The sequence below is a fragment of the Panthera leo genome, chromosome B1 (assembly GCF_018350215.1).
Source record: "Panthera leo isolate Ple1 chromosome B1, P.leo_Ple1_pat1.1, whole genome shotgun sequence".
NCBI lineage: Eukaryota > Metazoa > Chordata > Mammalia > Carnivora > Felidae > Panthera > Panthera leo.
The window spans coordinates 184530178-184553759 of NC_056682.1; the positions used below are offsets into that span (position 1 = coordinate 184530178).

Consider the following 23582-nt stretch of genomic DNA (forward strand, 5'->3'; position numbering starts at 1 on the left):
TCACACTAATAAAAGAACAAACCACCAACAATATAAAATGCTGGGCCTTTATGTATGTCAAATACACAGCAAAAAATGTACAGAAATGCAAGAAGAAATTGCCAAAATCACAATCTTGGTCAACTTCAACTCTCAAAAATTAACAGATCAAGTGGTCAAAAAAATAATATGATTTGACTAACAACTACAAGCTTTAATTAATAGACAGATGCAGAACTTTGTGTCCAGACACGTTCTTTTCAAGTACCTTTTAACTGGCCATCAACCAGATTACAAAGGAATTACTAACAAATTTCAATCAGCAGAATTTATGCAGCCAGTCATAGGTCACAAAGCAATAAAACTTGAAAATAAAAATGGGCAGGTTTTTTTTTAATCAACTGACACAGAAATTTTATTTACTTATTCATTAATTTTTATTAAAAAAAGGTTTTTTTAGGGGCGTCTGGGTGCCTCAGTCATTTAAGTGTCCAACTTCAGTTCAGGTCATGATCTCATGGTTTGTGAGTTTGTAACTCAGGAAGTTTTTTTTTTTTATTTTTTTTTTAATGTTTATTTTTTATTTTCGAGACAGAGAGCACATGAGCAGATAAGGGGCAGAAAGAGAGGCGGGGACAGAGGATCCAAAGTGGGCTCTGTGCTGAAAGCAGTGAGCCCAATGTGGGGTTTGAATTCACGAACCGTGAGATCATGACCTGAGCTGAAGTCAGATGCTCAACTGACTGAGCCACCCAGGTGCCCCAATTATAATTCTATAAAAAAACTTTGTACCCATTAATCCAGATCTCAAGATGTCACGAACAATTTTAAACAAAATAAAACTAGCTCAAGAAGATGTAGCAAACCAGACCCTCAACCACAGAGGAGACTGGTAAGGCAGTTAAAGCACTACTCACTGAAAAGGGGAGAGGTAGGCCTAAACTGTTTTGTAAGTGAATACTACCCGAAACATTAAAGTTAAGTTCTATCCATATATTAAAATAGATGATTCTCATGTTACATACATTTAAAAACTTATTCTACAAGACTAACACAAGCCAAAAAACCAAAACCAGACACAGTCCCTCAAAAATAAGCAAACAAACATGGCAAGGCCCGTATAGAATGTATCTTTGCATCCCCAACATCTAGAACAGAGCCTTAGTGAATGATTATTCTTCACCCAGTTTTTCTTTTCCTTTTTTTGATATCCATAAGTTTTGTTCCCTTCCCATTCTGGAAAAGGGTGATTATAGAATGTATAGATGGTTCTAAACACTTACATGCTCTCCACTCATCAGGATGCTTAAAAGGAAATGCCAGACCATTATCAATTGCAGCTATTTTAATAAGTGATTCTTTATCATCAATCCATTTCGTTTCCTAAAGAAGAAAAAAATGGCTGCTGATAAAAAAAGTATATGAATATTTCTAAAAGATCAAGTATTAAATAATTTTTTTAAAATTATTGAAGTTTAAATATCTTTTATTTGAAGAAACTAAAAAATAAAAAATAAGTTGCCTTTTATTAAAGGTCTTACTATAAATAAAAAATAAGTTGTCAGAAAGTACAAATTTCCACACTTGAAGGGAAGAAACCATCGTATAAATCAGTAAGAATTTCATAATCACTATTTTTTATTTGCTATTATAAATTCAGATAGTACTGGTTTCATTTCTTTCCTTTTGGGGAAGAGGACTTGGAATTATTAAAACTTAAAAATATGTTGTTTCAGATAATTTACTGCTAGATATACTGCTTAAAAGTATGACATTTGCAAAATATTGGTATTTTTAAGAGAACTTAACAAAGCTACCTCATTAAAAATTTAGTCTTTCCTGGGGTACCCCAGAAATATTTAGTCCAAACACAAAATGTTTCTAAATAAAACTCTTCAAAGAACAATTATAAAAAGGTCCAGTAGAAGGAATCTCAAGATACCATTAATTACAGAAAGTAGGCCATTCCTAACTTCTACATTCTTGACAGCAAGAGGGATTTCATGTTAAAGAGTGTTTATTATGGGGGTGCCTGGGTGGCTTAGTCGGTTAAGCGTCCGACTTCGGCTCAGGTCATGATCTCGCGGTTCATGGGTTCGAGCCCCGTGTCGGGCTCTGTGCTGACAGCTCAGAGCCTGGAGCCTGCTTCGGATTCTGTGTCTCCCTCTCTCTCTGCCCCTCTCCTGCTCACGGTCTGTCTCTCTTTGTCTCTCAATAATAAACAAACTTTAAAAAATTTTTAAAAAAGAGTATTTATTATGTAAAGATAAGACGGTTGCCATTAGCAAGTGGCCTAGATAAAAACAAAAGGTAAAAAAGACAATTTTAAAATGAGAAGTATTAGCATGAAGGTCCATGTCATATATGTCTGGTTTGTTTCTTTTAGTTTATATCAAATATCTTACGTCACTGAAAATGCACAAAATACTTAAGAGCAAAGAATAAAATTTTCAGTAAAATCTAATTGCTCAAGATACACCAATAAAATATATTTAGCAACGATTACGAAAATATATATTTATGTGTGTATTTTAAACCTATTTCTGCTGTAACTGCCATTTATTTTTATTTCTTTTCTTCTATTTACAATTTTATTGAGGTATAATTTACACACAATAAACTTCACATATTAGTGTACAATTTGATAAGCATCCGCGGATGTGAAACCTTCACCGAAAGTTTTCTGGTGTCCTTTGTGGTGGCTCCCTCTCTCGCTCCCTCCCTCTACCCCACCCGCAGGCAACCAGGGTCTGCTTTCTGTCACCAGGGATTAGTTTGCACTTTGTAGGTTTTCACATAAATGGAATCAGACAGTGTGTTCCCTTTGTGAGTAGCTCCTTTCACTCAGCAGGATTTTGAGACTCATCCACATTATGGAGTCATAAGACTCAGAAAGAAGTGAATTACTAAAATATAAACACGTCGACCAAAAATACCAGAACCTTTTTTACATAAAAGCAAAATAAATCTGGTGGTCGTGGTTCTACAACGAATTTCCCAAGTTCTAAAAAAAAGTACCAAGCTGGTATCATCCTTCTACTCTAATACAACATAAAAAATAAAGCTGCACAGAGATTTAGAAATTTAAAAAATGCAGTGTAAACATGGAAGGAAAGAAAAAAGATGAGAAAAACAGCAAAAGGAGATAAAACCAAGGATCTAAGTGAAGGAAATGAAGAAATGAAGAAAAACATAAATTTAAGGAATCTTTTATAGAAATTGTGTGTGTCTCTGTGTATAATTTTGAAATTTCCTTACCTTAACTTCCTTTCCCTGTTGCTTTTCGTATTTGATTAACCAATTGTCATTTCCCCTGTCTTTCAAAACAAAACAAATGTTACTTCATTTTTTATGGATATCATAGCTTAATATCAAAGGAAATATTCTAGTCACCTTTTGATTTTCAAGACCTTAACTGGTTATCTGTGGCACATGTGTACATATTAAAGGCTCCAACCTAACACATACAAGCCAAAAAATACTTACAAATGTTAACTAACACTTTTTGAGGGTTTACGCTGTGTCAGACATTGTTGTAAGTACTTAACAGGCACTAATTCATTTAATCCTTATAACCATTCTGTGAGGTATGTATTATCAAGAACTATTAAATCAAGGTTATTAAGATCAAGGATAACTTCTCTTCCCCCCAGGAAGAAAAAGCACGTATCTCTATTACCAAGCAAATTTCTGGGTAGGTTCTCACCTAATGTCTGTATAGAAGTACTCTATGACTCTACATCAAATTTAACGTTAATCTAAGACCACATTAATTAAGAAGGCAACTCTGGAAAAGTATGTAATGCTTTTTCAGCAACTAGTATAAATGAGCAAATATTTTGAATCAGTGGTTCTCAAATTTCATCATGCTTCAGAATTACCGAGAAGACATGTTAAAACAGACTGGTGGCCCCCTATGCAGAGTTTCTGTTTTAGCAGGACTGGGGTGCACTCTTCTGAAAAGATGCATGTGTAACAAGTCCCCACATGAAACTGACCCAGCCAGTCCAGGGAACCACATTTGGGAACCACTGTTTCAGATGATCTACACCACTGCTCCATTCTAGCACAGAAGAAAATAAAGTTTAATGTATTTATAGACTATGCTAACAGTTACCTAAAGTCAAAATAAGCATCTAAAATAATTTACACAATCAAGTTTTAATTATTCCTATTATGCAGATAATATTTCTGGCTTTGTCCTGTTGCTAAGAAATTCCCCAGGAGGGACAAGAACTGACCTCTACCACCCAGGCAGGAGACTGCTATGAGTTAGAATCTCCAGTACAAGATTAACTCTGCCCAAGGGAGTCAGTACTACATCTGTTTTCCAAGGCAGGTAGAGAAAAAGTGCCTCCAGACTTCTGTATCAAAATTTTATGTCTTTGATTTGGATAACAAGAGTTGAATACAATCTGCAAACTAACAAGATTTGAGTAAACAAGTAAGAGAACTTCAATACCTGTATTTCTGATGATGTAATCCAAAATAACTAATCTTTCAAACTGTGACTGAAATTGTTTTCTAATATTCTCAGGCAAAGGGTCAGCTTCAAATTTCCTAAGCCAATATTCAGCCTCCTTGTAACCTTCAACAAATAACTGAAAGGAACCAATCTATAATTTTAAGAACTAGAGTTAGAAAAGAAAGTACAAGAACAAAGAAATTACTTCTTTAATTTCTCACCAGTATCATCATAAAATGTTATATAAACATTATAAGAAAAATAGAAGGGTTAACACTAATTTGGATAAGCCATATTTATCAAACTATTTTTATACACTAACTTTAAACAGCCACATAAAGAATACATAGCAAAGTAAAAATGCTCAACCCTAGGCTTTTAAGGAGCATGGAAGCTATTTTAGGATAACTAAAAAAGAAAATGCACATGTGCCCTCAAGGTGAAAATCTCAACTCAGATTGATGTTTTCTAAAAATATTCATTAAAATGAACTTAATTATAGTGGCCAAATATTACACCTGTCCTGGTCATTTAATAACCATGCATACTTTTATCTTATTGAAGAAATACTTTGGGATTTTTTTTACAACATAAAATATGGAATATATCCTTATTTTTTTTTTTTTAATTTTTTTTTCAACGTTTATTTATTTTTGGGACAGAGAGAGACAGAGCATGAACGGGGGAGGGACAGAGAGAGAGGGAGACACAGAATCGGAAACAGGATCCAGGCTCTGAGCCATCAGCCCAGAGCCTGACGCGGGGCTCGAACTCACGGACCGTGAGATCGTGACCTGGCTGAAGTCGGACGCTTAACCGACTGCGCCACCCAGGCGCCCCCTATCCTTATTTTTTTAAATGAATTCTTCAACTTTGCAGATTAAAGATCCGGTCACAAATTTTAAAGAATTAATCAATCAATCATAACATGGTTTTAAGTGGTTTTTAAGAAAATCCTTTCCTTGAAGATATGTCTGTTTTAAAAGGCATTTCTGTCATTAACATTACTAAATGTATTTATGGCACAGGACACATGGGTTACCTGGTTGGTCTCATAAATACAAATAACCACAAAGAAAATCTATTTCTTATCCTAACACTATGTTCTTATTGTTGGCCTGAAATTTTAACTATATATCTAAAAGGTTTTCTTTAAAGCACTTAATAAGTAGTCATAAATATGGAAATAATATCTTTCTTTAGTCACACTTAATTTTATCATATCCAAGGAATAACAGGCCTTGTAAAAATTTTCAAACTTCCTCCTTACTTGGAGTATAATTTTAAAAACAATTTAAGTTAACCATGAATTTCTACTCAAATTCTTTTATCTAGATATATGCTAGGTATAGCAACCACAAAACAAAATCACAGGTCACATTACATATATATATACATATATATATATATATATATACACAAATTATAATAATAATTTAATAATATAATAATAATAATTATATAATTATAATTATATATAATTTATATATATTTATATTTAATATATAATATATATTATATTATTTATATTATTTATATATATTTATATATAATTATAATATATAATATACAAATTATATATATTATACAAATATATATATATACAAATTACATATATATACATATACTTATATATATACACACATACATATATACATGCATATATTACATATACATATTACATACACATACATATTACATATATATATGTATACATATATGTATACACATACACATACATATATATAATGTAAAAATGTAAAATATAAAAAAATAAAAAATATATATAAATTGTATATACATATACACACACACACACACACACACACACATATATATAAAAGCCTGAAGTTTTTCTAGAATGCCTTCCCATTAACCCTTCCCACTCCTGCTTAGCCAGCTGCTAACCAATCCTTAGGTTTATCTAAAAGTGATAAGAAAAAACAAAATTCATTATGTAGTCCGTAAACAAGAATTACTACCACTTACTTTATACTATGTGCCAGGCACTATACCAAGTACTTGACATGAATTTCTTCATTTTATCTCACAACCTCAAGAGGTAGTTTTTCCCATCCCAGTTTATAGAAACTGGGGCTTAAGGAGCAAGCAACTTGCCCAAGGGCTCAGAGCTAACTGGTAGAGGGGCTGCGAGAGAAACTTAAGTCTGTGCTTTTAGCCATTACTTTATAAAGCCTTAGATGCAAACTCCTCCTGGAAACAGTATCCCCAGTCCTCCAAGCTGGGTTAGACATCTCTCCTCTATCCTCTCTGAGAATTTAACCATCCTAACAGCTTTCTCATATCACACTGAGATTGCTTGTTCACTGAAAGCTCTTTGAGAATGAAAAAACTATTTTCTTTATTATCATATCCACAGCCTACAGCACACAATACTCAGGTAATACATGCTGAATTGTCCCCCCAAATAAAGTTTCTCACAGTAACTTACCTTAGGGGGGAGTCCTATCCGATGGAATTTTCTACCTACTTTTGGCACTTTCTCTAAAGCATACTTTTTGCCTCTAGATTTTGCACGGTCAATTGCACTGTAGTTAAATGTCTCACTGACAAGCCAAACCACCTAGAAACACACAGTTTAGAAAAATGGTTATGAGAATTTGCATTATAGTGTTTCTACTCATATACACCATGAAACACACTCTAAAGCTATAAATCAGCGAAGTTCAACCCAATCCTAAATGGTGCAGAGAATCTAAACTAGAAAGGTCTAGGGATTTTGCAAAGTCAGTTAAATGGCACATATTTTTGAGAGAGGCAGCTTAAAACTGGCCAGTGGAAGAAAGAAGTAATCATTCTGAGATGTAGAATTAGGAATGGATATTCTGAGGAAGTCTTCAAGTAAAAATTCATAAAGGCTAAATAGAAAGAATTTCTAGAACACCGATATTCTTCTGCCTTCTAAATGTTAGTTCTTTCTCTTCTTGTCTTGTCGTCAGCATCATCCAGGCATCAGCAGCCAGGGAGACTTGCTTGGACACTTTGAGCATCTCCCCTAGAATCAATTTATCGGTTACTCATGTCTCTGAATTACCAAAACAAGGGCTCAACTTCAGGTTCTGTCATCAGAAATATTACTAAAGTGTTCGCAGACAAGTAGACTATAAATTAGAGGCACATAATGAAAACCAATTTTCTCCTTTACCTTTGTTTTAGGTACAATATTCAGATGCAGCTTTTCATCCACAAGGGAGGCACCAGCTTCAGAAAGGTATCCCTGATTAGGAAGCAGGCAGCCTCTACCGAAGCAGCAAGGGCAGCAGACCTTATGAACATATTTGGTCCATTTTGGATTCAGTTGGCCATAAGGCTCTTCTGATTTGGGTTTAAATACACCAATAATTTTCTATATAAAATAGGAGACATTTTCTGAGACTTTTAATATAGAGAGATGATAACCCATAAAATGCATTTTGGTAATCTTTTTCTATTTCTTCCCACCAGATTTGGACATAACCCTTAAATATTAAGAGGTTTATTTCTCAATGTGTTTTTATATCCATTCTCATTTAACAATGTAAAATCAGTAATCCTTTGGGCTAGTAGTTTTCAAACTGTGCTCTCAGCAACACTAGGAAAGGTGAGAGGGGAAATGAGAGTAGGGCTCTAAGACCCCCTACCACTTAACTAGATTAACGTTGACTTCCCTTGTTTTATTACTGGACTTCCAACTTAAGAAAGGGTTCTGCTGATTTCATAATGTTTGAAAACTACTGCTCTAGGTCAGATAGTATCTATTAAATATCCATATTATGTGTTTATTTATCAGCTACTTTCTTACTAGATGTACATTCTAAAGGGCAAGGACTTTGTTAGGGCTGTATCCCAAGTACTCAGAACAGTGCCTGGTACACGGTAGGCATTCAAGCATTTGTTAAATGAACTAATAAAGCCAATGACAAAAAGTCATCTCTAAAATATAAAGGTAATGATAGGATATAGTGAATATCTATGTTGTCAGATTCTCCTACCCTAATCTTTTTCCAGTTATATTTTTTTGTGAATCAATTTTAAATAAATTTTCTCCTCTTAAAAAAAAATTTGCCCATGGATGTCTAAAGTCTATAATCTTTATTACTGGTCTGATAAAATATATTCATATTAAATTTAGAGGGTGAATTATCCTTAGACAAGAAATAAAAATCTTACTATAATTTTAAGTATATAATTGCTTTATAATGCAATAAAATCTGAGTCACTAGTAAAAAGTTAAGAAGAAAAAATTACTAAATCAAACTTGGAGGAAAGACTGAGAGACTGACATTACTATATATATATATATATATATATATGTATGTATATATATATATATATATATATTTAAATCCCAAAAAAGACTGTTTTAAAATGTAACTTGGATCTTTGCAAAGAATATTAGGATGAAATCATAACCTTTTTTACTCCTGAAGAAAGAACTGCTGGTTATGTATCATTCAGGAAGCTTTTAAAGATAATAATACAGATTTCTGAAAATCTAGACTAATTGGAACAAAGTCCCATATCAACTTCTCTTTTCTGCCCTAGAATTCTACTTTGGTTCATTTCACGATGTCACATTCCAATGCCTTCAAGCTTCAGGCTGCCCAGGTTCCTCTGGCATAATGCTGGCAAAAATATTCCTAGGGCAAGCCTTTGAAAGTTTAAATTTCTACTTTGCTTGGCTAATATAGATACTGTAAAGTAAGGACTTACGAATTTAAACTCAACAAATCTATAGCTGAATGTGAACATTCCGTAATTGCTTGAAACCAAGTACTAAAATAGTAGGAAAGCAAACTGTGACTTAAAATGAATAGCGCTATTTCTAAATAGCAGAATGCTCTAGTTAAACACAAAACAACCCCCCACCTTTATTTTTGAAAAGAGGGTGCAATCAGATTTATTAGGAAAACAGCCTCAGAACCTCATAATGACTCCACATTTAAATTCGTGTTTTCCAAAATTTCTGTTATATACAGTAGATCTGTGAAATTCTCACCCTCTTAGGATCCTTCACAAAGTAACTTCCACTTGAACCTTGAGAGATTCTTTCTGGAAAAACTCCAAATTCTATTGCTTGCTCTGCTTTCAATATAACATCAGCAAATTCAGGATCATCCAGGAATGTATTCAATGCTGAAGAACCAACAATTATTGCATTAAAAAATCAATGTTGATATAGAACGTGACGAAGAAAGGCCAGCTATGAGAATGCTTGTGATAGGGACCTGTGATACTGGGTTAGGTGATTAGCATTAGGACATTAAGGTGCAGAAGAACAAAAGCCATCACATGGCTTCCAGGATGCTCCTTCTCTAGGTTTAAGAAAAAATGTAGTCAAGTATCATATGGGCTGCTTGGATCCTCGCTTTTTTCCCCCAACCCCACTTCTCTTTAAAGTTCAAGTACTGACGCATGAAAAACAAAATCCCTATTTGTTGAAATAATCATACTAATACCTCCGATTGCTCTGAATTCCTCCTCTCTTCCAGTGATTCTGTTCTCCATTCCACCTCCCCTTCCAGCTGTGGTCACACCTCAGATCTGTCATCACCAATACCTGCAACCTCCCCACACCTTTCCATTTCAAGCACCTTTCATCTTCCTCGTTCGTTCCCTCTAGTACCCTGAGTTCAAAAATTATTCCATCCCACTAGGACCCACAAGGCACTGACCTCCCATGTTGCTACTGATCTCTGCGTCCTCACATCCCTCGCTGGCCAGCTTAATTAAATTACGGGCAGGCATCATATAATCACTCTTCTTTTCCTCCCTCCCCTTATCATGGTCGCCTGGAAAAATCCCATTAAACTCAACTGGTTAAACTCAACTGTCTGCAGAGTACACCTAGGCCTGGATAGCTGAACTTGACGATACAAACATACACAAACACAAGGCCTGAGAGCTCACTTTAATGTAAATTCATCCCCACAAACCTCAGGTGGGTCCTTCATGCCACCTGGGAAGCACACTACGTTCCTGTTTCGGACTGAATCTTTGTGTCCTCCCAAGATATGTTCAAGCCCTAACTCCCCATGGAATTGTACTGGGAGATGGAGTCTGTGGGAGGTAATCAGGTTTAGGTGAGGTCATGAGGGTAGGGCCCCCACAACAGGATCAGTGCCAAGAGCATGCTCTCTCTCGCCCTCTGCCATGTGAGGACACAATGAGAAGGTGGTCATCTGCCAGCCAGCAGGAAAGCCTTGATCTTGGACTCATCTTGGACTTCCCAGCCCTGATCGTGAAACTTCATCTTAGACTTTCCAGCCTCCAAGACTGGGAGAAATAAATGTCTGTTGTTTAAACCACTCAGTCTATGGTATGTTGTTCTAGTAACCTGAACTAGGACAACTCCTGGTACCGTTTCTCCCACTGTTCTGGGCAACTCTCTCATAACCTCCCCCCTCTTCACATTTCCAACACTCCCTCTTTCTCAGACGATCCTTAACAGATGCAATCAGAAATCAGTATCATCAGCACTCCACACCACATCTGCCCACAACATCCTGTCTTCCACCTGTTACTACAGACGAACTAAGCTTGAAGATCAACTCATCCACTTTGTGTCCTAGACCCTATCTCTTCCTGATGATTCCAGGACATTTCTTCAGCAATCCTTCCCTGCATCAATATTTCCCTCTTTATTGGACCACTTCTGTCACCATACTAGGCATGCTGTAATTTTTCTCAGCCTAAATCTACTTACTCCCAAGTTACTCCTAGATATTCCCTCATTTCTTTGATCCCCTGTATAGCAGAAGGTCTCTATAGTTATTTACATTTAATATCTCCAACATTTCTTCCTCGATTCTCTCTTGAACCCATTTCAATTAGGTTTCTGTCCCAACCACTCCATTGATAAAACTTTTGTTGAGGTACACAGTGACATCCGTATTGCTAAATCTAACCTCAGAACTTATCTTCCTTGGCCAGTGCCACCATTTGACCCTGTTAATCACTCCTTCCTCCTTCACATGGCTTCCAGGATGCCCCTTCTCCAGGTTTTTCCATTTCATTGGCTCCTCTTTTTCAGTCTCTTTGTTGGCTCACTTTTACCTCGTGACAGTTTACCTTTAGGATGCCCCAGATTCAGTTCATGGTCCTCTCCTCTTCGTTATCAACACTGATGACTCCCAAATTTATTTGTCAAGCCTGGACTTCTACCTTCAACTCCAGACTACGATATTCAACATCTCTACTTGGATGTTTAATGGACAGCTCAAATTTTACCACCCAAAACTCAATTCTTCTCTTTGTAACTCCACCTGACTGCTTCCCTCTCAGGTTTCCCTATTTCAGTTAGTGGCAACTCCAAATCTTCCAGTTGCTCATGGAAATCCTTGGAATCACCCATGATCTTATACTCTCACCTCCAACATCTAATCCATCAGTAGTTTGCATGGTTCTACCTCACACGAACATCCAGAATCCAATCACCTCTCACCATCTCCATTCCTTCCATGTGATTCAAGGGACTATCAACTCTCACCTAGATTATTGTAAGACTCTCTTAACTGCTTTCCCTCTTTCACCCATGCCTTCTCTATACTTGACAGAGAAGCTAGAGTAATCATTTTTTTTAAGTTTATTTAAGAGAGAGAGAGAGAGCAAGCGTGCACATGTACACATGAGCAGGGGAGGAGCAGAGAGAAAGGGAGAGAGAGAATCCCAAGCAGGCTCCTCACTGTCAGCACAGAGCCTGACATGGAGCTCAATCCCACTAACCATGAGATCATGACCTGAGCCGAAACCAAGAGTCAGGTGCCCCAACCCAGAACTTTTATAGTTCTTGGAACATAACAGGTAATCAATAAACACTTGCAAAATGAATGAACAATTAATCATTTAAAGTGGTACACAAGGCAAAAATTATTCATATTTTACTTTGGAAGGTATTTAAATGCTATTACATGCATTCAACATTATGAAAATTCAAAACATAAACTTACTTATTTTAAAATTTGCCTTCATTTAGACAGAAATACATTTTTTTTTTTACTAATTTTTAAAAGTATGTGCTAAGAAAAATGCTACAAAAAGTACTATTGGGCATATTTAACCTACTTAAATGAATAAATAATCCAAGTATTTTAGTTACATCACTACAATTGATGTGCTAATTCCTAATCCTTCTTATCTATCCCGTGAAAATAATTAAGAATGGAGAAACTTAGTCTTTCTTTATTCACTGTATATCCTGAGCACCTGGATGAGGAGTCAGCATTTAGTGGGTACTTAATATTTAATTGAATAAATGAAGTATTATTTATGTACTAGAATATGCCAGTAATAATGATCATTAGTCAAATGAGATTCTTCTGGGCGAACGGTCTTTTTTTTTTTTTTTTTTCTTTTAAGTTTGTTCATTTTGAGAGAGTGAGTCGGGGAGGGGCAGAAAGAGGAAGAGAGAGAATCCCAGGCACTGTCAGTGCAGAGCCCGACACTGGGCTTGAACAAAGGAACCATGAGATCATGACCTGAGCTGAAGTCGAACACTTAACCGACTGAGCCACCCAGGTGCCCCTAGGCGAAGCCTCTTAATAAGAAAGAAGTTGCAAAGTTTTTTATTTCAACCCTGCCCCTAGCACTAGTGTACTTTTTACAATACGTCACTAGGAGGTGGTCTTCGGGGAAATGTTTAAACACTTTCAACAAGACATCACTACTTTTTTTGTGATCCTTTTATTTGGAAGCGAAACAATGTATAAGCTTCTTCCTTTTCCAGAAATTAAGTCTCCTGTAGTTTCACACCATGTCCTAGACCTGCGATCTGGAGCAAAACAAAAGCGTACTTACTCCTTTCTCTCCAGGAAGAGCCCTTCAAAAAGCTGACGATCATTTCATGTTCCCCTAAGTCTCCTCTACTCTTGCCTCCTCCCATATGGAAGTGTTTTCAGGCTTTTCAGCACACGAGTTGCCCTCTTATTTCACGCCTCAGGTTTCCAATGTGCCCCCTTATGAAATATGGTCTCCAGAATCAAGCAACCCATTGCAGGGAATAGACACATCTCTCAGCACTGACAGTATACCAAAATGAGAAGCACTCTGGTGTCACATTAGTTGTTTAGAAATCTGGTCATACTACTAATGCATACTGAACTTGGACCACTCTTGGTCTCTCCCATGCTGTACTTGAGCAGTTCTTGTGGAAACTACGTGTAGACTTGGCCAGTATTACTATTAAATGTTACCAAACTGTTTCACGGGCTAAGCTTTATGAGTTCATCATGTAACAACCTGCCTTTGTTGCTCTCATGGAGCCCATGCTTATACTCTGAATAATAATAATAATCATTTTCAGTTGTAATAATAATTTTATAATTATTATATTAATAATTAATAAGCAATATAATAATTATTATTATAATAACCGCATACTAATTCAGTTTCAACCAAAATCAGATCAAGCAGAACCATTCCTATAAAATCAGCCAGGATGTTCTTAATCCCTTTCTCTTTAATTTGTCCCTTATTGAGCAACTCTTTTAAATAAATGAGATAATCTCCCCACATGAAAATGGGCGTTCTTTGAAGATGTCCTGGAATTACCATCACTATCTGGAATGACGCTTAAAAGACAACTGGTCCTGCTATCCAAATTGCTGCTGGAAAAAACGACTACCTACCAACTGTTCTAAAATCAAAGAAACTGTTTTTTAGGAGATAATTTTTCTTGAACTCATAACTCACAAGTACATTCTAAAGCTTTCTTCATTTACTTAACTGTACATGTGGCAATTAGTTTAAGTTGGAGGACCTCTCCAAAACTTATGGCGCTTCATGCTGTGAGTGCTCTGGAGATTTGGGCTGAAAGCCTGTCATCATTGCTAGTTTTGATTTTTAATAGTTGAGGGGCATGGTTAGTTACATTTTAATGAAGAAAACCTTTTTTTCCGGCAAAATTACTGTTGCTCCTTTTAAGGAATAAACTATTAGGGTTTTGATTTGTCTCTGTATCAAAGGATTTTCTGAGGAAAATCTCAATTCCACCTCTGTGCATTCCCTTCGGGTCTCCTCTAAGAAGCGGTGACCTTCTAGTCCAGCTCTGGTCCCGTCTGAGCTCCTCACTTTCACCAGATATCCAGCACACACTCTCAACATTTGCCAGTGCTGTTCCCCAGTATGTTCCAAGCTTCCTTCCCAGGCTAATTCTTATTGATCCTTCAACTCCATCTGATCACTTGCAACACTGTAACAAAATGATCCAAATCCAAGAAGGGCAGACATTTTTGTTTTGCTGATACATTCCAAGTGCTTAAAACAGTGCCTGGTACATAGTAGGCCCTCAATAAGCCTGAAAATTATTTATCAACAAACTCTGCCCGTAACCACATGGAAGCCTTATCACTGGTCCTTTAGGAAGCAGAATTGAAAATGGAATTAAGAGAATCCAGTTTATAAACCTTTCATATAAGGACATGTGGCAACGTATCAAAACAAGCCCCTCCTCACTTGAGGGTTGGGTTGTATCTTACCCACTGACCAGAATTTTCTAAAGAGAAAAGTCGTTAGCTCACCAGTCTGGTGATCTGAACACTGCCTCGGAGGTTCAAGTGCCGGTCATCCTTCAGGCCTCGAGTTGGATGCTCCTTCCTCTGCTAAGTGTTCCCAGGCCCCTAAATCCGGTGCATACCTCAATGGAATCCTCAGTTCTCCCCACCCAAATAGATCAGCTGTGGGAACTGTTTTAACTGACCATTCCCTCCATTACTATAAAGCTCTGTGGGACAAGGCTGGTGACTGGACATCCATTTGCTATCCGGTCACCACTGTGTCCCGAGGCCTCCACTTCCACTGGCACACAGCAGGCACTCAAGCATTTGAGAATGACGCATCTCAGCAATAGACGGAAAACAAAGAATAAGCGTCTTCTAATTACTGGTTGAGCAATAACCGCTTGACAGTGAGAGGTAGCTGCTCACCATCTTTCAATAGCTCAGTTATGGATAACTGTCAAGACGCATAGGACATCTACCCTTCTAATATTGTCCTCTAAATTCAGCCAGATTATCAGTGTCTAGGATCTGGATCTGGCAATACTGAGAGCACCATCCATTAGAATTCCTTTATTAAAATGGGCTTCAAGGAGGTTATGAGAAATACTCCTATGAAATTCATCACTTTTATTACAAAGATACTATTCAGTACATAGTCTCTTCTCCAAAAGATACACGACAGGCTATCCTTTGTCAGGTCAGTTTAGATTCCAATAGCTACTTTAACTTTATGGGCACATTGTGCTTCTTTCTGTAACCTTAAACATCAGATTTGTGGGCTGCCTGCAGCAAGCATCTCCTGTGCATGCTGTGTACTATGATGGCCTCCACCTTATTTATTTCATTACCTCAGTTCCCACCCTCGTCTTTCCTCCTTGTTTTTAAATGATGCTATTTTGTTCATACATTTATAAGCCACCATGAATCATTAAAAGGCTTTTAAATACACACTTCCGTTGACTTTGGCAGTTCCTAGTATATTCTAACACCATTCTCTACTTGTAGGCTCTCCAACGAAACTGCTAAGTGCTCCTGGTTTGTGTTAACTGGGATCCTGGAAAAGTCACTTCACCTCTCTGTGCTTCCTTAAAATGAGAATAAAAAATAAAACTCACTTCGTGGGGTTAGTTATATATTAATATAAGTGAAGGGCACAGAACTATGCCCTTCATATACTGTTACCTAGGTATTATCATCTTTATGAGTCTCCAACTCACTGATTAAAATGACAACTAAGGAATGAATGCCACTAATCTTTCTACTTTGACACTGACCCAACAATACTATGTTTATGCTGGTTCCAGACTGTCAATGTCTTGCTCAAGTAAAGATAACAGATACTCTTCCACGTAAAGTTCCTATTTACATAGACAAAATAGTTAAGCATAAAGGCTCATGCATTGAGCGTAAGATAAATGATGTTAATATTAATCTAAATGCAAGAATTTCTTAGAACTAGTGAGGTGGCTTCATGGAAATTGGATGCTAAAGGACAAAGGGAGTTAATGGAACTCGCCTGGGCGGCTCAGTCGTTAAGCTTCTGACTTTGGCTCAGGTCATTATCTCGAAGTTTGAGTTCGAGTCCCACACTGGGTGAGCTCAAGCCCTGCTTTGGCTAAAACATGAGCCCTGGGTGAGCCCCACTTCTCTGTCTCTGTCTCTCTCTCTCAAAATAAATAACTTAAAAATCTAGTTACATTACTCAATCATAAAGTTTTTAGGAGACTGGTTTGAAATGTTTAAATACTTATTGAAATTCAAAACGATTTTTAAATCCATTAAAAACAAGACCTCCATTAATAAATCACCAAAAGTAACAACTATTTTACAATACTTGGGATCTACAGCAAAATGGAAAAAGTGCAGGACACAAAGAGAAGGACTAGGCTCAGTCTGGCTTTACCACTTCCTGTATACTTGCCTGTGGCTTACCTCTGAACTTCTATGTACTAGTCACTACAGTTTTATTCATTTTCAATTCCCACAACAAGAAGTAACAACTAACTTGCCGTGCTGCTGGAAGAATTAATGAACTACACAAAGAGAGATCTCTGCAAACTGTAAACGGTGATATAAATAAATTATTACCATTTTGGAACGCAGGAATTCTCTTTAGTAATCCATTTGTATTATGAGTACTATATTCTATCCAGTTACTTTTTCTAGCCTTAATACTATTTGTTTACAAAATCTCACTTTCAGGGGCACCTGGGTGGCTCAGTCAGGTAAGCATCTGACTCAGGTCATGATCTCATGGTCCTGAGACTGGACCCCACACAGGGCTCTGTGCTGGCAGTACAGAGCCTGCTTGTGATTCCCTCTCTCTCCCTCTCACTCAGGGTTTCAGGCTCTTTTAAACTCTAGCTACACAGGTAAATTTAAGGCAGCAAAAAGGAAGCTAGCCACACAGATCTTAGTTACTTCACAGAAGGGATTCTAGGTAATACAGAAACACATCACACAGCTGGGGGAATGTGGGTCCATCTGTGATCATCACATTTGTTCTGTTCAACGTTGTCCTGTCAATGCACCTGTTAGCTAACACAGTGGCAACAGACCTGCATGTCAGACCAGTCTGCTAAAGCTTTATTCATGAAACACCTGAACAGGAAATCGTCTGCTTCTCCCAGGCCTCTCCGATGTATCTGCTTGAGAGTGTCTGAATGTTCAGTTCAACTAAGACTTGAATCACCTATTCCATCCAAACTTCCTTAAATTGTGGGAGGCCCATTAGTCTACTGACAGCAGGCCATGTAAAATCTAAAGACTCCAGAAAGACTAAGCAGGAGTAATGACAAGTACAATTTCTGTGGCTTTTCTTCAAGCCGTCACCCAGGGAGTTCCACAGGCACAGTGCACACACCATCTCAGTTAAACCATCCTAACCACCAACAAATAGGTGTTATCCGAATTTTACAAACTAGCCCGTCTCATCTCCAGCTATGATTCATACAAGCCCACTCTGTTTTACTATCAGATTAGGCTAACTCGACTCGACCTGCCAAAAAAATCCTTCATCGACAAATACCCATGCCTCCAATAGCATGCTGACCCTTTATTAATTTTCAACATCCTATCAATTATCCTCTTTTCCACCTGAGGCTGCCAGTCCATTCGACAGTGAAAAAGTCCCCGCCCCCTTCTTAAAGTACAAGAATAGAAATGGTTCCAGAAAGAAAACTTTGCGCACGAGATAGCAGCTGGAGAAATTCAACTGCCTCTGCCCCCTCTGGCTAACGTCACAATAACATTAACTGCAAGAAGTTTTGAAACGTGTCCCAGGGGCAACTAGATATTCTTGCTCTCCGGCTCTCTGCCGTCATCCCATCTGCCTGGCAAATTCACAACTCCGGGAACTTTCCTGATAGTTCAGGCTTCTTATTCCAAAACTCAAGTCCAAACTTGAGAAAACGACTTACGTCATGTTACCATGCTAAGTTTGGGTTGTTGTTTTTTTTTCCGTGTCTGATTGCAAAAGTTGAGGCTTACTCTTAGGCGAGGCCTCAAGGGTCAGAGTTTAACGACAACCTCGGGCCTTAAGTGAGCTGGCCTAAGGCCCCTGGAAAAGGTGCAAGGAAACGGGGGAGCAGAGAGAAAGGGAAGGTGTCCAAGCTTCGACCGGCCCCGGGTCTGTGCTCCGCATGGGAGGGATGCCCGGCTAACTGCCTCTCCTACCAGGCAAGGGCTGGTGTGGGACAGAGGTGGGACCCCGGGAGGGGCTGGGCGGCGACGCGCGCGCAGGGACGACCGCGGGGTGGAGATTGGGGCCGAGTCGCACCTGCACCCAGGGGCGGTTTCCGGTTCGGGTGGGTGGGCGAGCCCCGGAGGACCCCCACGCCCCAGGAGGAGCGGCTGGGCGCGTCCCGGGACGGGAGCAGCAGTTCCTCGTCTCCAGCCTCGCGAGGGGAGGCCGCGCCCTCCTCGCCGGCAGCCTCCACGAGCCTGACGGCGCTCCCGGGGGCGCCCTTAGGCGGCTGGGCCCAGGCGAACCGCGGCAGCAGCGGCTCCCGCTCCTCGTCGTCCTCCTCCTCCAAGCTCCCGCCGCCGGCTGACGCCCGCAGCCCGGGCTCGGAGGACTCCGCCATGGCCTCCCTCCGTGCCGTCCGCGCTGGGACCAGCTCAGAGAGGCGAGCTGCCCGGCTCTGGTCTCGACATCGCGGGGGACCGGAGCCGCTGGGTCGGGGCGAGGTCACCTCACAAACTCGCGGCCCCGCTCCGCGCGGGCCCGGCGGTTGTCCCCGCGCGGCCGCCAGCCGCGCCCCACCTCGGGCCAACCCTGCGCCTGCGCAGAAGGGCGGGGGCGGAGGTAGGCGGGGCGCGGGGCGGGGCCGCCACCTGCCGCTGTTAGCGCCGGAAGATGTGAAGTGGGGTGGGTGCCTTGGGGCGGTTGGCGTTCATTTACCTCCGCCTAGGAGCCCCCACCCCCCCGCCACCCCCGGAACCCCAATCAGCCTCTCCTCCACCGCAGAATTTTCTCAAAGAGTTTACCACCGTCATTATTTCTGTGACTAATTTTTGTTACTCCCACTACAAGCCCATGAGAGCAAGGACCTTGTTCTTTGTTCAGACATTTTGGATATTGGTTGTATTTTGTCTCTTTTTATTATGACTAATTTAGCTAGAAGCTTATCATTTTTAAGAATCTTTTCAAAAAGCCATTTTTTGGTTCCACTGATTTTCTGTTTTCTAGTTCACTGATATTTGTGATTATTATTTTCTTCTTGCTACGTAATTGGGATTTGATTTCCTCTTCTTTTTCAAGTTGGGTAGAGTAGAAGAGTGTATTGTTGATTTTGGACCTCTCTAATTTTTTAAAATATAAGTGTTTAAAGCTATGCCTTTCCCTCTATGCACTGCTTTATCTGCATCCACAATTTTTGCTATGTTGTGCTTTCATTTTCATTCATTTCAAAATTCATTTTATTTCCTGTATGGTTTCTTTTTGACTGCTTTGAAGTGTGTGTGTAATTTCCAAATATTTAGGGGTTTTCCTAGAAATCATTAATTGATTTCTAATTTAATTGTGCTGTGGTCAGAGAAGACACACTAAGATTTCAACCTTTTTTGAAGTTTATTGAGACTTATTTCATAGCTCAGCATATTATCTACCTTAGTGAACATTCTATGTGCTCTTTAAAAAGAATGTGTATTCTTGGGAATGCAAGCTGGGGCAGCCACTCTGGAAAACAGTATGGAGTTTCCTCAAAAAACTAAAAATAGAACTACCCTAGACCCAGCAATTGTACTACTAGGCATTTATCCACGGGATGCAGGTGTACTATTTTGAAGGGACACATGCACCCCTATGTTTATAGCAGCACCATCAACAATAGCCAGAGTATGGAAAGAGCCCAAATGTCCATCGATGGATGAATGGATAAAGATGATGTGGTATATATATACAATGGAGTATTACTTGGCAATCAAAAAGAATGAAATCTTGCCATTTGCGTGGATGGAACTGGAGGGTATTATGCTAAGTGAAATTAGTCAGTCAGAGAAAGACAAAAATCATAGGACTTCACTCATATGAGGACTTTAAGAGACAAAACAGATGAACATAAGGGACAGGAAACAAAAAAATATATAAAAACAGGGAGGGGGACAAAACAGAAGAGACTCATAAATATGGAAAACAAACTGAGGGTTACTGGAGGGGTTGTGGGAAGGGGGATGGGCTAAATGGGTGAGGGGCATTAAGGAATCTACTCCTGAAATCATTGTTGCACTATATGCTAACTAATTTGGATGTAAATAAAATAAAATAAAATAAAATAAAATAAAATAGTACAGAGATCAATCAATCAATAAAAAGACTGTATATTCTGCAGTTGAGTGGTTCTATAACTATCAATTGTTTCTATAAATATCAATTCAGTATTTATAGTGTTATTTGCATCAACTATATCCTTATGGATTTTAAATATAGTTACTCTATCACTCACTGAGATGAGGGTTACAATCTAACTATGATTGTAGATTTGTCTATTTCTTCTTTTAGTTTGGTGAGGTTTTGCTTCATACATATATATATATATATATATATATATATATATATATATATGTACATACATATATATACACATACATATATATATATTTAATGTGTATTTATTTTTGAGAGAGAGAGAGCATAAACAGGGGAGGGGAAGAGAGAGTGAAGGGATAGAAGATCCAAAGTGGGCTCTGTGCTGAGAGCACAGAGCCTAAAGCGGGGCTTAAACTCATGAACCATGAGACCATGACCCAAGCCGAAGTCAAATGCTTAACTGACTGAGCCACCCAGGCACCCCTGCTTTATATAGTTTTGAAATTGTGGTATTAGGTGTAGACACAGGTTTTTTTTATGTCTTCAGTTAGGTTTTTATTTCTTCCTGATGATTTGGCCCTTTCCATCCCTTGTAATACTCCTACCTTGAAGTCTATATTGTCTGACAGTAATAAAATCACTCCACTTTTCTTAGGCTTACTGTTTGCCTGGTAAATCTTTTTCCATCCTTTTCTTTTCAATATATTTGTGTCTTTACGTATGCATGTTTGTAAATAAGTATATATCTCCTGTAAATAACTTATAGTTGGTTCTTGGTTTTCTTATTTACATTTAGTCTGATAATTTCTGCCTTTCAATTGGTGTTTTTAGTTTACTTACATTTAATGTAATATTAATGTGTTTGGATTTCGTTTACTGTCGTTTGCAATTTGTATTTTATTTTTTTCATAATTTTTGTTCCTCTGTTCTTCTTTTCTTGCTTCCTTTTGAGTTAATCATATTTCTTCATATTTCATCTTAGTTCCTCTATTGACCTGCTAAACCTCTTTACATTAATTTTGAGTGTTTATTCTAGCACTTACTGTATGCACCCTTAAATTATCTCAGTGCACATAAAGCTTATATTGTAGCACTTGATGTAAAATATAAGAACCTTGCAAAAGGGTCATTCTATTTATCCCCCATCCTTTATGTTATTGTTGTCACATATATTAGACCCACATATATTTAAATATAGTGAATAAGTTTTGTCTTAAACAATTACGTGTCTTATAAAGAAATTAAGAAAAGAATGTATTATCTTTTATATTTGCCCACATATTTACCATTTCCAGTGTTCTTCCTTCCTTCCTGAAGATCTGAGTTTCCAACGAGTATAATTTACCTTCCCTCTGACGAATTTTTTAAAGGACTTCTGGTAAAGTAAATCCATTGGTGATAAATTCTAAATTTTCATTGATCTGAAGTTATCTTTATTCCTCCTTCATTTTTAAGTTTTATTTCAGAGAGAGAGAGAGAGAGAGAGAGAGAGAGAGAATCCCAAGTAGGTCCATGCCCAGTGTGCAGCCCCAGGCAGGGCTCTATCCTACAACCCTGGGATCATGACCTGAGCCAAAATCAAGAGTAATTTCATTGTCCTCTACCCTTCATTTTATCTGAATTATGTCCTTCCACACACCCAGCCAGCTTGCACTAGGTTATTTTTTTCTAGCTGCCTTTAAGATTTTTTCTTAATCCTTGCTTTTCAATAGCTTGACCACGATGCTCTTGATATGAATTTCTTTATCTATATCCTGCTTGAGTTTTGCTTAGGTTGCTCAGACCTGTAAATTTATGTATTCCAGAAAAATTGGAAAAATCTCAGCCATTATTTGTTCAAGCTTTTTTTCTATGCCATTCTGGGATACCTATTATATATATAGATATGTTAGACTCTTTGATATTGTCCTAACATTAAGGCTCTGTTAATTTTTTTCAATAGTTTTTAAAAAATTTTTTCTTGTTTTTGTTTTGAGACAGAGAGAAAAAGCATGAGCAAAGGAGGGACAGAGAGGGAGAGACAGAGAATCCCAAGAAGGCTCTATACTGTCAGCATGGAGTCTGATGCAGGGCTCAAAGCCACGAAATGTGAGATCATGACCTGAGCTGAAATCAGGAGTTGGATGCTTAACCCAGTGAGCCTCCCAGGTGCCCAACAGTTTTTAGCTCTGTTTTTCAGATAGTATAATTTCTCATTACCTGTTTTTAAATTCACCAACCCTTCAGCCATTCTAATTAGCAATTAAACCTACTCAGTGGGCATATTTCAAATTTTGTACTTTTCAGTTCTAGAATTTCCATTTGGTTCTTTTTTTTTTTTAAGAGTTTCTATATATCTGCTAACATTTTTCATCTGTTAATTCATTACGGCATATATATTTTTAAGTCCTTGAATATATGTATAGGTGTTAAGTCTTTGCTAATTTTTGTATCTGAGTTATCTTAGAGTCAGTTTCTATTGATTACTTTTTTTCTTGACTATGAGTCAAACTTTCCCATTTCTTTCCCATTTCCCATTTCTTACATATATGTTACCTTTTTATGGATGTTGTATATTGTGGATGATATATTGTATCATCACATTGTATATTGTAGATTCAATTATCTTCCTCTGATGAGTGTTGATATGTTATGGTATGTAGTTAACTAAACTAGGGTCAAATTCCACCTGAAAATTCTGATCATTTCTTTCAACAATCCTGATGCTGCTTTTTGCTGGGCTCCATGGAGTCTCCCTTATGCACTCAGAGTTTAAGAATCAACCAATTTTTCAGGTGGGGTATATGTGTAGATTTTGGAGCTTTCTCCCTCTGTTATTCCTTCCTTTTCAGGA

At 38.0% G+C, this 23582-nt stretch overlaps 1 protein-coding gene across 7 annotated transcripts in view; it reads right to left on the reverse strand.

Moving 5' to 3' along the window:
* Positions 1–19216, reverse strand: part of PI4K2B (phosphatidylinositol 4-kinase type 2 beta) — a 31974-nt gene extending 12758 nt beyond the window's left edge. For 5 of the 7 annotated variants that reach the window (XR_006202002.1, XR_006202003.1, XM_042936773.1 and 2 more), the window contains exons 1-7: positions 18719–19216; positions 9444–9580; positions 7611–7811; positions 6897–7028; positions 4442–4595; positions 3238–3296; positions 1263–1362 (exon numbers count right to left, since the gene is read on the reverse strand). Coding sequence is in view for 5 of the 7 variants with exons in the window: in XM_042936773.1 (XP_042792707.1) it covers positions 1263–1362; positions 3238–3296; positions 4442–4595; positions 6897–7028; positions 7611–7811; positions 9444–9580; positions 18719–19025 (1090 nt within the window). In the remaining 2 variants the exon portion in view is untranslated. Of the gene's footprint in view, positions 1–1262; positions 1363–3237; positions 3297–4441; positions 4596–6896; positions 7029–7610; positions 7812–9443; positions 9581–13240; positions 13716–18718 lie in introns of those variants that run through there. The other 2 variants (XM_042936775.1, XM_042936774.1) reach the window with 2 other exon arrangements.
* Positions 19217–23582: the final 4366 nt, after the last annotated feature.